A 15,363-nucleotide genomic window follows, 5' to 3' on the forward strand; every position below is an offset into this window, starting at 1 on the left:
CGTGCCGGTCGGGACCCCTGTGAGTCCGGTCACGGGTCCCACGGACTCGATCGTTGAGGGGATACCCGTGATCGTCGAACGGGGAGATGCCGTTATAAACCGCATCTCCCCATTCTGCCTAGCAACAAGTGACACTGATCTCTGCTCCATGTGATTGTGTTAGTGAATACTGATCTCTGCTCCAAAGCCCAGCCCCCACAGTTAGTAACATGCCCCTAGGAACACTTAACCCCTAAGCTGCCACCCCCTGGTTAACCCCTTCACTGCCAGTGTAATTTACACAGGAATCAGTGCATTTGTATAGCACTGATTGCTGTATAAATGACAATGGTCCCAAAAATATGTCAAAAATGTCCGCTGTGTCCGCCATAATGTCGCAGTCACAATAAAAAACGCTGATCTCTGCCATTACTAGTAAAAAAATGATTCATAAAAATGCCATAAAACTATCCCCTATTTTGTAAACGCTGTAACTTTTGTGCAAACCAATCAATAATCGCTTATTGCGATTTCTTTTTTTTTTTTGTTTTTGTTTTTTTCGGCCTAAACTGAGGGAAAAAATGTTTTTTTTAAATATATTTTTGGGGGATATTTATTATAACAAAAAGTTAAAAATAATGCTTTTTTTTTTTTTTTTTTTTTTTTTTTTTTTTTCAAAATTGTCGCTCTATTTTTGTTTATAGGGCAAAAAATAAAAACCGCAGGGGTGATCAAATACCACCAAAAGAAAGCTCTATTTGTGGGAAAAAAAATATGTCGATTTTTGTTTGGGAGCCACGTCGCACGACCGTGCAATTGTCAGTTAAAGCGACGCAGTGCCGAATTGCAAAAAGTGGTCTGGTCTTAAGCAAGCATAATTGTCCGGTATGAAAGTGGTTAATACCTGCTTGTGTTGCAGTAACACATGTGCAACAATGCATATTACAGTGCTATGCATCCTATTCATTTTAAAGTGGTACTAAAGGCAATTTTTTTTTTTTTTTTAAATAAAAAAAGGGGTTCATTTTTACTTGCTCTGTGCAACAATATTGCACAGAAAGGCCGCTTTCCTCCTGTTCTCACAGTCCCCACTGGCTCTGTCAGCTCCTCCCTCTGTCGGGTGCCTCCTGTAGCAAGTCAGGTGCATGCTGCTGTTGGGTCCTGAGCCGGGCTGTGTGTGGCCATAGACGCAGACATCGCTGGTAAGCCACGCCCCCACTGCCTCATTACAGAAGTTTGACTAATGAAGGGAGTAGCCCAAGGCTCCTGCCCTCAGTTTTGGTGTAAACGAGCCCATGGCTACTTATACAGTTATAAATAAAGTAATTCAAGAAAAATTCAAATTTTCTTATCAATACACTTGAAAATGAACACCAATTTGACCCCACTATTAGAAAATTAAATAAATGTTCTTGAAAGAAAAATTTTTGAATAAAATTCTACTTGTGTATGGTCTGCTTAACAGCTTAGAAACACCCGGTGTTTGCTTACATTAGAGGACTGGCAGTAAGGTAGCGCCCATTCTCATCTGGGCAAGTTCCTTAAGTATTTCAACACTCAGCAATAAGGTTTCCATGTTCTTTTTTGTGCCTGTTCAATTGTAAGCAAAGTGGTGGTGGTGGTGGTGGTGGTGGTGTTCAGCGCTCCAAAAAGTATAGAACCGTGATCACACTTTATTCTCCCCCCCCCCCCCGAATAGACTTCAATGGAAGTACCTGAAACATGCCTAAAAACGTTCATTCCACACTTAACATCCATCTCCTTTTCCTAGTAGCTAGCTTTATATTGTATAAAACTAAAATGCTCAAGCTTGAAAACGCGCAAACAAATGTGTGTACAAGAAATGATGATGTAAAGCACTCGCACGTAGGTAATAAATGGCAATATAGTTTAGCCGCTGCTGTCAATACTTCATCAAATAATACAATTCATTAAAAATAAATGGTGACAATTTAAAGTCCATATAGTGATGGCTGTGCAAAAGCCTTTTCCTTATAAACATTGTTGCATGGCCGATCTACGGGGCCATGTATTGTAAAATCTTAGATGAGAACCTTTTTCCCTCAGCCAGAATTCACTTTAGATAGGTCTTCCAGCATGACAATGACCAAAAACATACCGCCAAGGCAACAAAAGAGATGGCTCAAGAAGAAGCACATTAAAGCGGGAGTCCGCCGGGACTCCGCGTTTTTTTTTTTTTTTTTTTTTTTTTTTAAAGTCAGCAGCTACAAACACTGCAGCTGCTGACTTTTAAAATAGTGACACTTACCTGTCCAGCGCGCCCGCGATGTCGGCACCCGAAGCCGATCTCTAGATCGACACTCGAGTGCTGCCGCCGCCATCTTGGGTATGGGAATCAGGAAATGGAGCCTTTCGGCTTCATTTCCCGGTTCCCTACTGCGCATGCGCGAGCCGCGCTGCGCAATGAGGACGGTCCCCGCTGCCTCTGGGATCTGTGTGTTTCCCAGCAGGCAGCGGGGCACTTGCGGAAGGGGGCGGGCACTTGCGGAAAGGGGCGTAATGTACGCCCCTTTCCGCAGAGAGCTAGCCCGGAAGTGGGTGCAGTTACCTGGATTATCCAGGTAACTGCACCCCCCTCCCCCCTGAAAGGTGCCAATTGTGGCGCCGGAGGGGGGGAGGAATCCGATGAGCGGAAGGTCCATTTTAGGGTGGACCTCCGCTTTAAAGTCATGGAGTGGCCTAACCAGTCTCCAGACCTTAATCCTATAGAAAATGTATGGAGGGAGCTGAAACTTCGATTTGCCAAGAAACCTTACAGATTTAGATAAGATCTGTAAAGAGTGGACCAAAATCCCTCCTGTAAACCTGGTAACCAACTACAAAAAGCGTCTTGCCTTTGGGCTTGCCAACAATGGTTTCTCCACCAAGTACTGAGTCATGTTTTGACATGCTTTGCTTGGGATCACATACTTATTTTACTCACTGAACTGAAACTTAAAGAAGAGTTCCCCCTAAAAAAAAAAAAAAAAAAAAAAAAAAGTCAGCAGCTACAAATACTGCAGCTGCTGACGTTTAATAATCGGACACTTACCTGTCCCAGGGTCCAGTGATGCAGGGGATCACTGGACCCGCTTGTTCCCCCCTTCTGCTTTGAGGTGCCGGCATTCTAAACTGTGGGCACCCAGCTGTGGCTTCACAGCCGGGCACCCACTGCGCGAGCGGCACCACGTGCGTGATTGGCCACGCAGTCATCTGGGACTGTTCACGTGTCCCAGATGACTGACAGGAGGGAGGGGGCAGAGCTGAGCCCTTCCTGCGCCGAGGGGAAGTGATGTCACCAGTCCAGGCACTGAAGGAGGCAGACTAAGAGGGACCCCCTACCAACAGGCATTTAGAGGCGAGTTAAATATATATATTTTTTTTTCCAAATGTTTTTTATTTATGTATTTTAATGATTTTTTTTTTTTTTCCTGTGGAACGCCACTTTAACCATTTAAGCCCCGGACCAATTTGCAGCCAAAGGACCAGGCTCCTTTTTGCGATTCGGCACTGCGTCGCTTTAACTGACAATTGCGCGGTTGTGCGACATGGCTCCCAAAAAAAATTGGCGTCCTTTTTTTCCCACAAATAGAGCTTTCTTTTGGTGGTATTTGATCACCTCTGCGGTTATTTTTTGCGCTATAAACAAAAATGGAGTGACAATTTTGAAAATAATTCAATATTTTTAAATTTTTGCTATAATATCCCCCAAAAATATATCAAAAAAATTTTTTTTCCTCAGTTTAGGCCGATACGTATTCTTCTACATATTTTTGGTAAAAAGATCAATTAGCGATTATTGATTGGTTTGCACTAGGGATGCACCGAATGGGTTTTTTGGTGCCGAAACCGATACCGAAAATGAAAAATACACTAGGCCGAAAACCGAAACCGATACCGAAACAACAGCACTGATACCGAAAATGACTGTTTTAAAAAAATATTTTTATACAGGAGGTGGTCAGAGACTGGGGACATGGTAAAGGAGGTGGTCAGAGACTGGGGACATGGTAAAGGAGGTGGTCAGAGTCTGGGGACGCGGTACAGGAGATGGTCAGAGTCTGGGGACGCGGTACAGGAGATGGTCAGAGTCTGGGGACGCGGTACAGGAGATGGTCAGAGTCTGGGGACGCGGTACAGGAGATGGTCAGAGTCTGGGGACGCGGTACAGGAGATGGTCAGAGTCTGGGGACGCGGTACAGGAGATGGTCAGAGTCTGGGGACGCGGTACAGGAGATGGTCAGAGTCTGGGGACGCGGTACAGGAGATGGTCAGAGTCTGGGGACGCGGTACAGGAGATGGTCAGAGTCTGGGGACGCGGTACAGGAGATGGTCAGAGTCTGGGGACGCGGTACAGGAGATGGTCAGAGTCTGGGGACGCGGTACAGGAGATGGTCAGAGTCTGGGGACGCGGTACAGGAGATGGTCAGAGTCTGGGGACGCGGTACAGGAGATGGTCAGAGACTGGGGACGCGGTACAGGAGATGGTCAGAGTCTGGGGACGCGGTACAGGAGATGGTCAGAGTCTGGGGACGCGGTACAGGAGATGGTCAGAGTCTGGGGACGCGGTACAGGAGATGGTCAGAGTCTGGGGACGCGGTACAGGAGATGGTCAGAGACTGGGGACGCGGTACAGGAGATGGTCAGAGACTGGGGACGCGGTACAGGAGATGGTCAGAGACTGGGGACGCGGTACAGGAGATGGTCAGAGACTGGGGACGCGGTACAGGAGATGGTCAGAGACTGGGGACGCGGTACAGGAGATGGTCAGAGACTGGGGACGCGGTACAGGAGATGGTCAGAGACTGGGGACGCGGTACAGGAGATGGTCAGAGACTGGGGACGCGGTACAGGAGATGGTCAGAGACTGGGGACGCGGTACAGGAGATGGTCAGAGACTGGGGACGCGGTACAGGAGATGGTCAGAGACTGGGGACGCGGTACAGGAGATGGTCAGAGACTGGGGACGCGGTACAGGAGATGGTCAGAGACTGGGGACGCGGTACAGGAGATGGTCAGAGACTGGGGACGCGGTACAGGAGATGGTCAGAGACTGGGGACGCGGTACAGGAGATGGTCAGAGACTGGGGACGCGGTACAGGAGATGGTCAGAGACTGGGGACGCGGTACAGGAGATGGTCAGAGACTGGGGACGCGGTACAGGAGGCATCCCCCCATTGCGCCCCATTGCGCCCCATTGCGCCCCATTGCAGCCAGTGCGCCCCATTGCAGCCTGTGTCCCATTTTGCAGCCAGCCTGTGCACTGTGTGCAGGGAAGAGAGCCGCCTCCGCCGCCTGTTTGATAACAGCGCCGGGAACATCACAGCTTTCATTTCAATTGCTGTGTGTTCCCGGCCGTGCGCTGTCACACGCAGCCCCTCCCCCTTGTCCGGGCACTTTGATAGACAGATCATCCGTCCAATCCTGCGGATGATCTGTCTAAGTGCCCGGACAAGGGGGAGGGGCTGCGTGTGACGGCGCACGGCCGGGAACACACAGCAATTGAAATGAAAGCTGTGATGTTCCCGGCGCTGTTATCAAAAAGGCGGCGGAGGTGGCTCTCCTGCGCTATGATGGGCGTCACCGGGGGCGGAGCCCCGTCCCCACCCAGGCCACGCCCCATTTTCGGCTCCATTATCGGCCGTTTTTCTCTTTCGGCAAATTGCCGAAAAGGGCATTTTCGGCCGATATGTTTCGGCGGCCGAAATTTCGGTGCATCACTAGTTTGCACAAAAGTTATAGCGTTTACAAAATGGGGGATAGTTTTATAGCATTTTTATTAATAATTTTTATTTTTTATTTTTTTTTTTTACTAGTAATGGCGGCGATCAGCGATTGTTGTTTTTGTTTTTTTATTGTGACTGCGACATTATGGCGGACACATCGGACATTTTTGACACATTTTTTTGGGACCATTGTCATTTATACAGCAATCAGTGCTATTTAAATGCACCGATTCCTGTGTAAATGACACTGGCAGTGAAGGAGTTAACCACTAAGGGGCAGTGTAGGGGTTATGTATGACGTTATGTGTTTTTTTTTTTTTTTTTTTATTGTAAGGGGGCGTGGCCTGGCATGTGACATCACTGATCGTCTTTCCCTATATCGGGGAACAGATGATCAGTGACAGCCACAGTAGGAAGCACGGGGAGAGGTTTGTTTACACAGACCTCTCCTCGTTCTTCAGCTCTATGACCCGTTCGCGGGACACCAGCGGCGATTGGGTCCCGTGGCCATGGTCACGGAGCTCAGGACCGTGTCGGGAGCGTGCCGACCCACGGCTGGGAACGTACAGGTACGTGATTTTGCCCAGCCATGCCATTCTGCCGACGTATATCAGCGTGAGGCGGTCCTTAAGTGGTTAAAGGAGTTGTAAACCCTTGTAAGGTGAAAAAACTTCTGGCAGTCTCCACACCCCCCCCCCCCCCCCCCGTTTTTACTTACCTGAGCCCTGGAACTCACACAGCGGTGACACGCTGTCTCTCTCTCCACAGGGTCTCGGCTCTTGATTGGCTAGATAGCAGGGCTGAGTCCGGCATTCGTGTCTATGGATGCAAATGCTGGACCCGGTAGCGCTCCTGCAAGGTAACCCCTGGGAGAGCGCTTCTCCTAAGGAGTTATCTGATGTGGGGAGGAGCCACGAAAGCCACCGGGGGACCCCAGAAATCGAGGATCGGGGCCACTCTATGCAAAGCGAGCTGCACAGTGGAGGTAAGTCTCATAGGTTTGTTACTTAAAAGAAAAAAAAAACAAACAAAGCTTTACAATCACTTTTATTTATAGCATTTGTTTGTGTTTGTTTTTCTGGATTTTTGGTTGATATTCTGTGTCTATCATTTAAAGTGGTTGTATACTCTTTTTTTTTACTTTTACCTACAGGAAAGCCTATAATAAGGCTTACCTGTAGGTAAAAAAAAAATCTATACCTGTATGGTTTAGGAAATATTCCCCTCGGTATGCGCCACTGACTGCAGCGGCGCATGCGCACAATGGGATTCTCGGCTGAAAGCCCGGCAGTCGCCGGACCCGGCCGGGATGAAATCTCCCACGCGCATGCGTGGGAGTGACGATATCGCGGCTCTGGCCACTCACAGCGCCGGAGCCGCGATACCCAGAAGAAACGCTGAGGGAGCATGTCAGCTCCCTCGGCGTGGATCGGGCCAGATGTTGGGGCCTCGTTCTAAGATAAGTATTTCATAATGAGCTAGTATGCGGTGCATACTAGCTCATTATGCCTTTTCCTTTGCAGGTGGCAAAAAAATCAAATAAAAAAAATTCGTGGGTTTACTACCGCTTTAAAATACACCTATAACAATTCTAGACCCTTTATTTCTTTGTAAGTGGACAAATTTACTAAATCTGCAGGGGGATTAAATAATTATTTTCCACGCTGTATTAGAGCAAGAAGAATATTCTTTAAAAAAAAGTTTTATTGAATATTTACACATCCGATCGGGCCCCCCCCCCCCCCCGGTGCCAGCGGCGGTCGGTATCCGTGCAGGAGCGATCCGGGTTGAGGGGGCGGCCATTCATTCATGGCCACCCCCTCGCGATCGCTCCTGACGAATGGGAGTGAAGCATTGCATCACTTCCTCTCCTGTAATGTAAACACAGGGGAGGAAGTGATGTAATCTCTCCTCCGTGTCGGTATTTTTCGTTCCGGCACCGAGGAGAGAGGATCGGTGAGTTGCACCAACACGACACTTCACAGTAGAACATGCCAGGCACACTCACACCCCCCCCTTTACCCCCCAATTACCCCTGCCCCCCCAGTCACAGTGACACCAATTGCATTTTTTTTTTTTTTTTGCATTGGTGTCATTTGTGACTGTAATAACTGTTAGGGCAGTTAGGGTTAGCCCCCTTTAGTTCTAATGTACCCCCCTAACCCCTCCAATAAAGGTTTAACCCCGTGATCACCCCCCGTCGCCAGTGTCACTAAGGCTGGGTTCACATTGCAGCGGTTTATGAGAACGGATGTGATTCGCACCGCACTGCAGTGCAAATCACATCCGATCTCTGTGCGATTCGAGTTCAGCCATACAGATAGTATGGCTGAATTCGCGCCGCACCCGCCGCAAACTCGCACGGGACCCTTTTTTTGGTCCGCAGCAGAATCGGATCGCATGGGTGTTCACACCATGCGATCCGAGTTTGCAGATCGCACTGCGATATGCGAACTGATCTGGGGGTGTCATTAACATTTCACTGACACTCCCAGCAGTTTGCATAGGGCAGTGTGAACTGCCGCCGGGAGGCATGCAATGCGGGAACCCGCCGCGGATTCGTGGCGTTCCTGCATCGCTCCAGTGTGAACCCAGCCTAATAAGCGATCGTTTTTCTGATCGCTGTATTAGTGTCACAGGTGACGCTAGTTAGGCAGGTAGGTATTTGGGTTCGCCGCAGCTTTTTATAGCGCCAGGGACCCCCATATACTACCGCATAAAGCCCCCTGATTGCCCCCTAGTTAACCCTTTCACCAGTGATCACCATATAACTGTTACAGGTGACGCTGGTTGGTTAGTTATTTTTTTATAGTTTCAGGGCACCCGCCATTTATTACCTAGTCTCACTAGTGTACCCCTAAATTTAGGGGTGTCTACTTTCCAAAAAGGGGTCATTTGGGGGGGGTTTGTGCCATCTTGGCATTTTATGGCCTTCAAAACTGTAATAGGTAGTGAGAAGTGAAATCAAAAATGTACGCCCTTAGAAAGCCTGAAGGCGGTGCTTGGTTTTCGGGGCCCCGTACGCGGCTAGGCTCCCAAAAAGTCCCACATATGTGGTATCCCCGTACTCAGGAGAAGCAGCAGAATTTATTTTGGGGTGTCATTTCACATATGCCCATAGCATGTGTGAGCAATATATCATTTAGTGACAACTTGGTGTAAAAAAAATTTTTTTTGTCATTATTCAATCGCTTGAGGCAAAAAAATAAAATATTCAATGGGCTCAACATGCCACTTATCAATTTCCTTAGGGGGTCTACTTTCCAAAATGGGGTCATTTGGGGGGGTTTTGTACTGCCCTGCCATTTTAGCACCTCAAGAAATGAGATAGGCAGTCGTAAACTAAAAGCTGCGTAAATTCCAGAAATCGTACCTTAGTTTGTAGATGTGACAACTTTTGCGCAAACCAATAAATATACAGTTATTGACTTTTTTTTTTTTTACCAAAGACATGTGGCTGAATACATTTTGGCCTAAATGTATGACTAAAATTGAGTTTGTTGGATTTTTCTAATAACAAAAAGTAGAAAATATAATTTTTTTTCAAAATTTGCGGTCTTTTTACGTTTATATCGCAAAAAATAAAAATCGCAGAGGCAATCAAATACCATCAAAAGAAAGCTCTATTTGTGGGAAGAAAAGGACGCAAATTTTGTTTGGGTACAACATTGCAAGACCGCGCAATTACCAGTTAAAGCAGCGCAGTGCCAAATTGTAAAAAGACCTCTGGTCATTTACCAGCAAAATGGTCCGGTCTGAAAGTGGTTAATGCAGCCAGTTAGATGAAGCGGTGAGCACATGTCTGATGTGCTCCCCAACCTTCCTAGATATGCCTGAAGGCCTGGTTCACACTAGTGCGGTTTCTAATGCAAATAGTTGCTCAGAATTGCATGACCGTGGGAATAACATTATTTTCAATGGTGCCCATTCACATCAATGTGACTCAGCACAGAGTGACTTTGGAAAAGGTTCCTGTGCTACTTTAGTGCGACTCTAGCCTGATTTTTTGCCCTATAAAATTTGATGGAATTGCACAAAAATCACATGTGTATGCGATTCTGATGTGATTTGGAAAGCAGTTTCATGTTTTTTTTTTAACCCACAACTCTCCTTCCAGGCAAAGCAGCCACAGCAGTAGCACCTTGAATACTAGGGATGAAAAATTGCATCAATATTGCACAGGAGTAAACTTGTGTCAAAATCACTCACAAGTTGAACTACACAATCGCACCTCAAATCTCCTTAAACACATTGCACTAGTGTGAGCCAGGCCTAAATGGCACTTCTGGAAGCAAAAACTTGAATGGGCTGGATTTTCCAGGTATTTCGTTATTCCTCCAACCCCCCCCCCCCCCCAAAGTGAATCCTCCATAATATCTATGTATATTTGACCTGTTGGCATGTGACTTCGAGGGGTCACCATGTATTCCCATTGTTTTAAAGTGGGACTATGAGCAAAATCTTTTACTAGCATCAACATGTTTGTTCTGCAAATGTGTCACCCAGTGGACAGTCTTAGATGAACATGTACATTTAAATGGACGTTTTAACCACTTCAGAAGGATTTACCCCCTTCCTGACAGAGCATTTTTGCGATTCTGTACTGCGTCACTTTAGCTGACAATTACGCAGACGTGCAACATTGTACCCAAACAAAAGTGACGTCCTTTTTTTTCCCACAAATAGTTTCCTTTGGGTGGTATTTGATCACCTCAGTGGTTTTTATTTTTTGCGCTATAAACATAAAAAAGCAAGAAATAAAAAAAAAAGTTATAGCGTCTACAAAATAGGAGTTCACCGGACCCGCGGGCACGATCCAGCAGCGCCATAGGCAGCAAATTCAAAGGGACGTACAGGTACACCCATTTGCCTGCCTGTGCCTTCTGCCGACGTATATGTGTGTGTGTGTGTGGCGGTCGGCAAGTGGTTAAATAAGCAACAAATTATTTAAAACTCAACTCCAGAAACTATGGATTATGTGCAGGGGTTGTTTACCTGTCTTTTAACATGCATTTTAAACACCTTAATGGCAGATCAGTTTATGTGTACCTCAATAAACAGTGGATGACAGTTCTGTGGCTGTGTTTTACATGCTTAGCCTTAAATTTGTCTGAAGGCAGCGTTTTCTGTTTGAGATGCATTTGCATAGCAGGCTAAGCAGCAGATCAGGCACAACTTTTGTGTTTGAGGATTGTAATCATATGCAACAGCCAGCTTTCAACGTTAACATTTGTGAACATAAGTCCTTAAAGCGGAACAAAACTTGGCTTCCTCTACTCTTTCGTCTGCATCTTTACCCTGTCTTCCGGGTTTCGGATTTTCGGCCATTGGGATTGGCATGGCTGGAATGGTAAATTAATGTTCTCACCACTGAGGCTGAAAATGTACACCACACTGTGCATGATTTTATTTTTTTATTTTTATTTTTTTAAGGAGTTGAAAACCATGTGAACAAAAGGTGACCAATGTAAGCACCCAATTAGTGTTGAGTAAGTTGACTAAGCGCACGTGAAGTGGGTAAAATGAGTCTACCCAGCATTCTGGTTCTTCTAGTTTTGGGATGTCCAAATAAAAAGGATTTTGATCTACAGTGTTGCATGATTTCTCCAAACCATGTAACTGTCACTTTTGCTGGACAACTTGGCTTGCATGTAAATATAAATATGTAAAAATAAATAAAGGTATGTGAAATGAAAAAAGCGATTTAGTATCTAGAATATAATCATTACAGGTATTAACCTCATTTGGTTATTAGAATACATTATATTTTGTATGTAGTGTTCCTTTTTAAATCTTCTGTTTTTGCAACTGCACAAACGTCCTTGGGAATGTTCTAGGTTGTTCAGACCCATTGTGCTGGATAGCTTGGTTAACATGTTAATATGGAGGGAAATGTAAATAAAGGCATGTGAAACAAAAAATGAATTCCTATACTGAATATGATCATTACATATGCTAGCTGCATACAGTTTCAGAATACATTATTTTTCATGATGGCAGCTTGTGGTGCCTGTTTTTCTTAGCTGATATTAAAGGCTTGGGGATGCTCCAGATTTCCAGTAAACGGCAAAGTCTTTACTGCTGCTGCAAAACAAGTTATTGATTAATCATAGAGATGTTAAAGCACTAGTTTTCACTATGATGGCAAAATATCAAAACTTCTGTTTCTGGGGGGGATTTCTCATTATTTACCTTCCAGTGTTTCTCGCCAACGCACCCACCGCCTCAGTGTGAAAGGGACCTTTGGAAAAGCCACATATTAAATTTCCATTTAAGTGACATTTAAGCTGCAAGAATGTTTTTTGTGTGATCCAGATGAATGCTGCTCATTTTATACAAATATGCCTTCGGTGTCCTTTTTAGCTTTTAACATTGAGTGTCGCCAATGGGAACAATTGAAAAAAATTACACTTCAATAAAGGCAGTGTTTGCTGGAACACAACAAAGTGTAAAAACATTTCTTTGATTATTTATATGTACTTATTGTTCACTTTTTATCTACAGGCAACTAAAGAGTCATCCATGAAATAACACATTGTCCATGTATTGACACTTTTTGCGACCTCATGTGCATCATCTTCTTCAAATTTGATCCACGCCCCGTCTCCAAGAATGCATATAGGTAATTACTTTTTCATTATATACAGCTCTTCTGTTGAATTAACAAGTCTGGGTGAAGCATAACACTGCACAATGGATAAAGAATACTTGTACTCAGAGAAACAATTAGGTTTCCAATGCTTATCTTATAAAAATTCTACTTACCAAGGCTTCTATGTAGTTTCCAATTTACTGACCTAGAATGGGTAGGTAGCCACACAATTGAGAAATTCTTGCATACTTGACCCATTTCAGTGACTCAAATATTTGCAGGATTGACAAGATAACTTGGATTTAAAAATGAAAAGGTCAACATACTGTAGTCTTTCTTGGCACAAGTACATTTTGTGTAAGTGAGTCATTTATCTAGCACAAACACAGCACCTTATAGAGCAGTGGTCTCCAAACTTGGACCAGATACGGCCCTTTACTTGCCTTTTATCCTTGAGGCATAATTATTGCATCTGATACTAATGATGGGGCATAATTCCTGCCACTGACAACATAACTACTCCTCCCAACACCAACTATTTCTCCCCTAAAATACCAAAGATCGGGCATTGTTTACTCCCACTGGGCACAGTCCCGCCCCATAAAGTCTGAAGCACAGTAAAGTGGCCTTTACTTGAGAGATTAGAGACTAGGTCTAGAATCATTCTTGGGTGCCATGAATGCCAATATATATGGTTTAAAATTTTCAGCCACATGGGATAGGGTGACCATAAATTATCTTGACCTATAACTAACAAAAATAAACAATAAAATTACCACCAATACATTTTTTTAAGGACACTGACAGAAATGTGCCCATTCAAAGTTGCCACCATCCAAAATAGCTCACAGCAATCCCAAAAGGTCAATGCATGAGGATCAGGAGCAACTTTGATAGCATAGAGGATTTTAACATCCAGTCAGCCATCCTTAACAAGGTTTTTCATTATTTTCCTAGGGCATTTGAATAAATGTCAGAAAAAGCACTGGCCTATCCTCATGAAATACAAAGATTTAAAGAAAATTCTACCTACTAAATCACATGTTATATATAAGAGGACTCTGGGATTAAGAAATAAATTTGCCCCCAATATTCTGGATCTCCCCCAAAACAGTCTTCACTTTTTTAGGCAGGAAAGGTTTTTATTATTGCGTTAAGTACAAGGCATGTAAAAATCTCTAAAAGAACAAAAATAAAAATTTATAGTGTCCAGTCGGTAGTTACAAACCTTGTCTTTTAAAATAAAATCACTAATTACTATTGACTCTGAATATGTCACATATGTGCAAGAATGTCTATGTCCTATACATGTGGGTAGAACCACATGTAAATTACGTACTAAGATAAACATATAGCCAACATTTAAAAATGGGTTCCCTAAACAGTGTGTCAAACCACTTTAGGCAATTTCACAATAGGGACCCAACACTGCTTAACTTTTATAGAATAGATAGAGTTAAAAAAACATTGGAGAGGGACTAATCTTAAATGAGCAGTCTCCCAAAATGAAACAAAATGGCTATATAAATTGGACACTTTACAGCCTGCTGGTATGAATATAGAAGTAGATCTAAATTGCTCTCTAACCAATGACTAATTAGAAGACTTTATGTATACATTAAACATAGGTGTCTTATACATATAGGGGGGTTGTCATATTGCCAGGTTCACCTTAGTTTAAATGGTCATTTTTAAACCTATATTTGTTATTAAATGAAGGAGATATATATCTATTAGTGTGTGTGTTGTTTTAAAAACCACCTGATAGATTGTAGCTGTTCCGTTCCTGCTATATCTTTGTTAGTCACTTAGTATTATCTGCATGGGCTAATGACAGCTTTCCCCTTAGATAACTAGCTCCACCAATCATGTTTTAGCATTAGGGGTATAAAACATACGCTACCTAGTGCCCGGGACACTTCCTGATGACTTTGTAAAATGAACCGTACATCAATGCGCATCCCGGTCACGTCATTTCCAGACACTTTTGGTTTTAAAACGCTACGGCTGTGGAATGCACGCCGGTCCCACAAGCGGAAGCTGAACGGCTGCATCATCCGTTTGCCTGGTGATTTATGCTATAATCCTCAATGCCAGGCTAAGACACCAACTCATGTAAGCGGCCATTTGACTTCGGATTTTTTTTTAATCATTTTTTTTATTTAACGGTTTTACGCTGGTCCTGTTATTTTATCTGTTTTTTAATGGCTGACTGTGGTGGAGACAAACTAGTTGTATCAAAACTAATATATGGACTTTTTGTTTTGATGAAATATTCACTTTCCTGTTAATTTTTGTAAGCACATATGTTATGAATATCATATGAATTGATTAGCACTATACATTTTTTAATATATTGTTGTAGCTAGATTGTTACTAGATTTATAGCGCCCCCCCTACTACCACACATCTGTCCAAATATGACTAGTCTTAAAGGTGGAGAAAGAAGATCTGCCGATTATTTGCAAATGTGTGGGTAGCCATTTATTTCTGACAAGATACCAGATAACTCTGTATACTGTACGTTCGTTAAAAAAGTACTGTAACATATTTTAAACTGATTAGCTAGTCTGTCAAGAAAGTAGTAAATGTGTAAGAAAAAATACAATAATAATCAGCTCCTAATTCTAGTACATTGTGCTAGTTATGTGAAGCCACAAAATCGTGGCAGTAACTTGTCTAGATTACTAAGAATGCATGTACTTGTTGAACTGAGCAATGTGCTGAAAGTGGTTGTAAACCCTGTTGTGTGACTTCTACCTATAGGTAAGCTTAGAATAAGGCTTACCTATAGGTAGTGGAAATATCTCCTAAATGTCTGCCGTTTAGGAGATATTTCACTTGTAGTGTGCCTATGTCATCATCGGCGCATGTGCTGTGAAGAAATGGACCACTGTGCCATTTTATCCCCCAGCGTGTGCTGTGACGGACGGCTCCCACGCGCATTCGCGGGAGTGACGTCACGCAGCTCAGGCCAGTCACAGAGCCAGAGTCCTCAGCCCCTGGAAGGAAGAGGGGCAAAGATGGATGTGGCCTGCCCAGGGGACAGCGATGGATTTGTTTGCA

General features: G+C 44.1%; 1 protein-coding gene across 5 annotated transcripts in view; it reads left to right on the forward strand.

Moving 5' to 3' along the window:
• TANGO2 (transport and golgi organization 2 homolog) overlaps window positions 1–15,363 on the forward strand; it is a 243,668-nt gene that overhangs the window by 72,013 nt on the left and 156,292 nt on the right. For all 5 annotated transcript variants that reach the window (XM_077461701.1, XM_077461703.1, XM_077461702.1 and 2 more), the window contains exon 2: window positions 12,210–12,327. In XM_077461701.1, coding sequence (XP_077317827.1) covers window positions 12,272–12,327 — 56 coding nt within the window. In that variant the 5' untranslated portion in view covers window positions 12,210–12,271. The remainder of the gene's footprint in view (window positions 1–12,209; window positions 12,328–15,363) is intronic.

This window comes from Lithobates pipiens, unplaced genomic scaffold (assembly GCF_037356315.1).
Source record: "Lithobates pipiens isolate NorthernLeopardFrog02 unplaced genomic scaffold, aLitPip1_a1.2 Scaffold_3, whole genome shotgun sequence".
Lineage (NCBI taxonomy): Eukaryota > Metazoa > Chordata > Amphibia > Anura > Ranidae > Lithobates > Lithobates pipiens.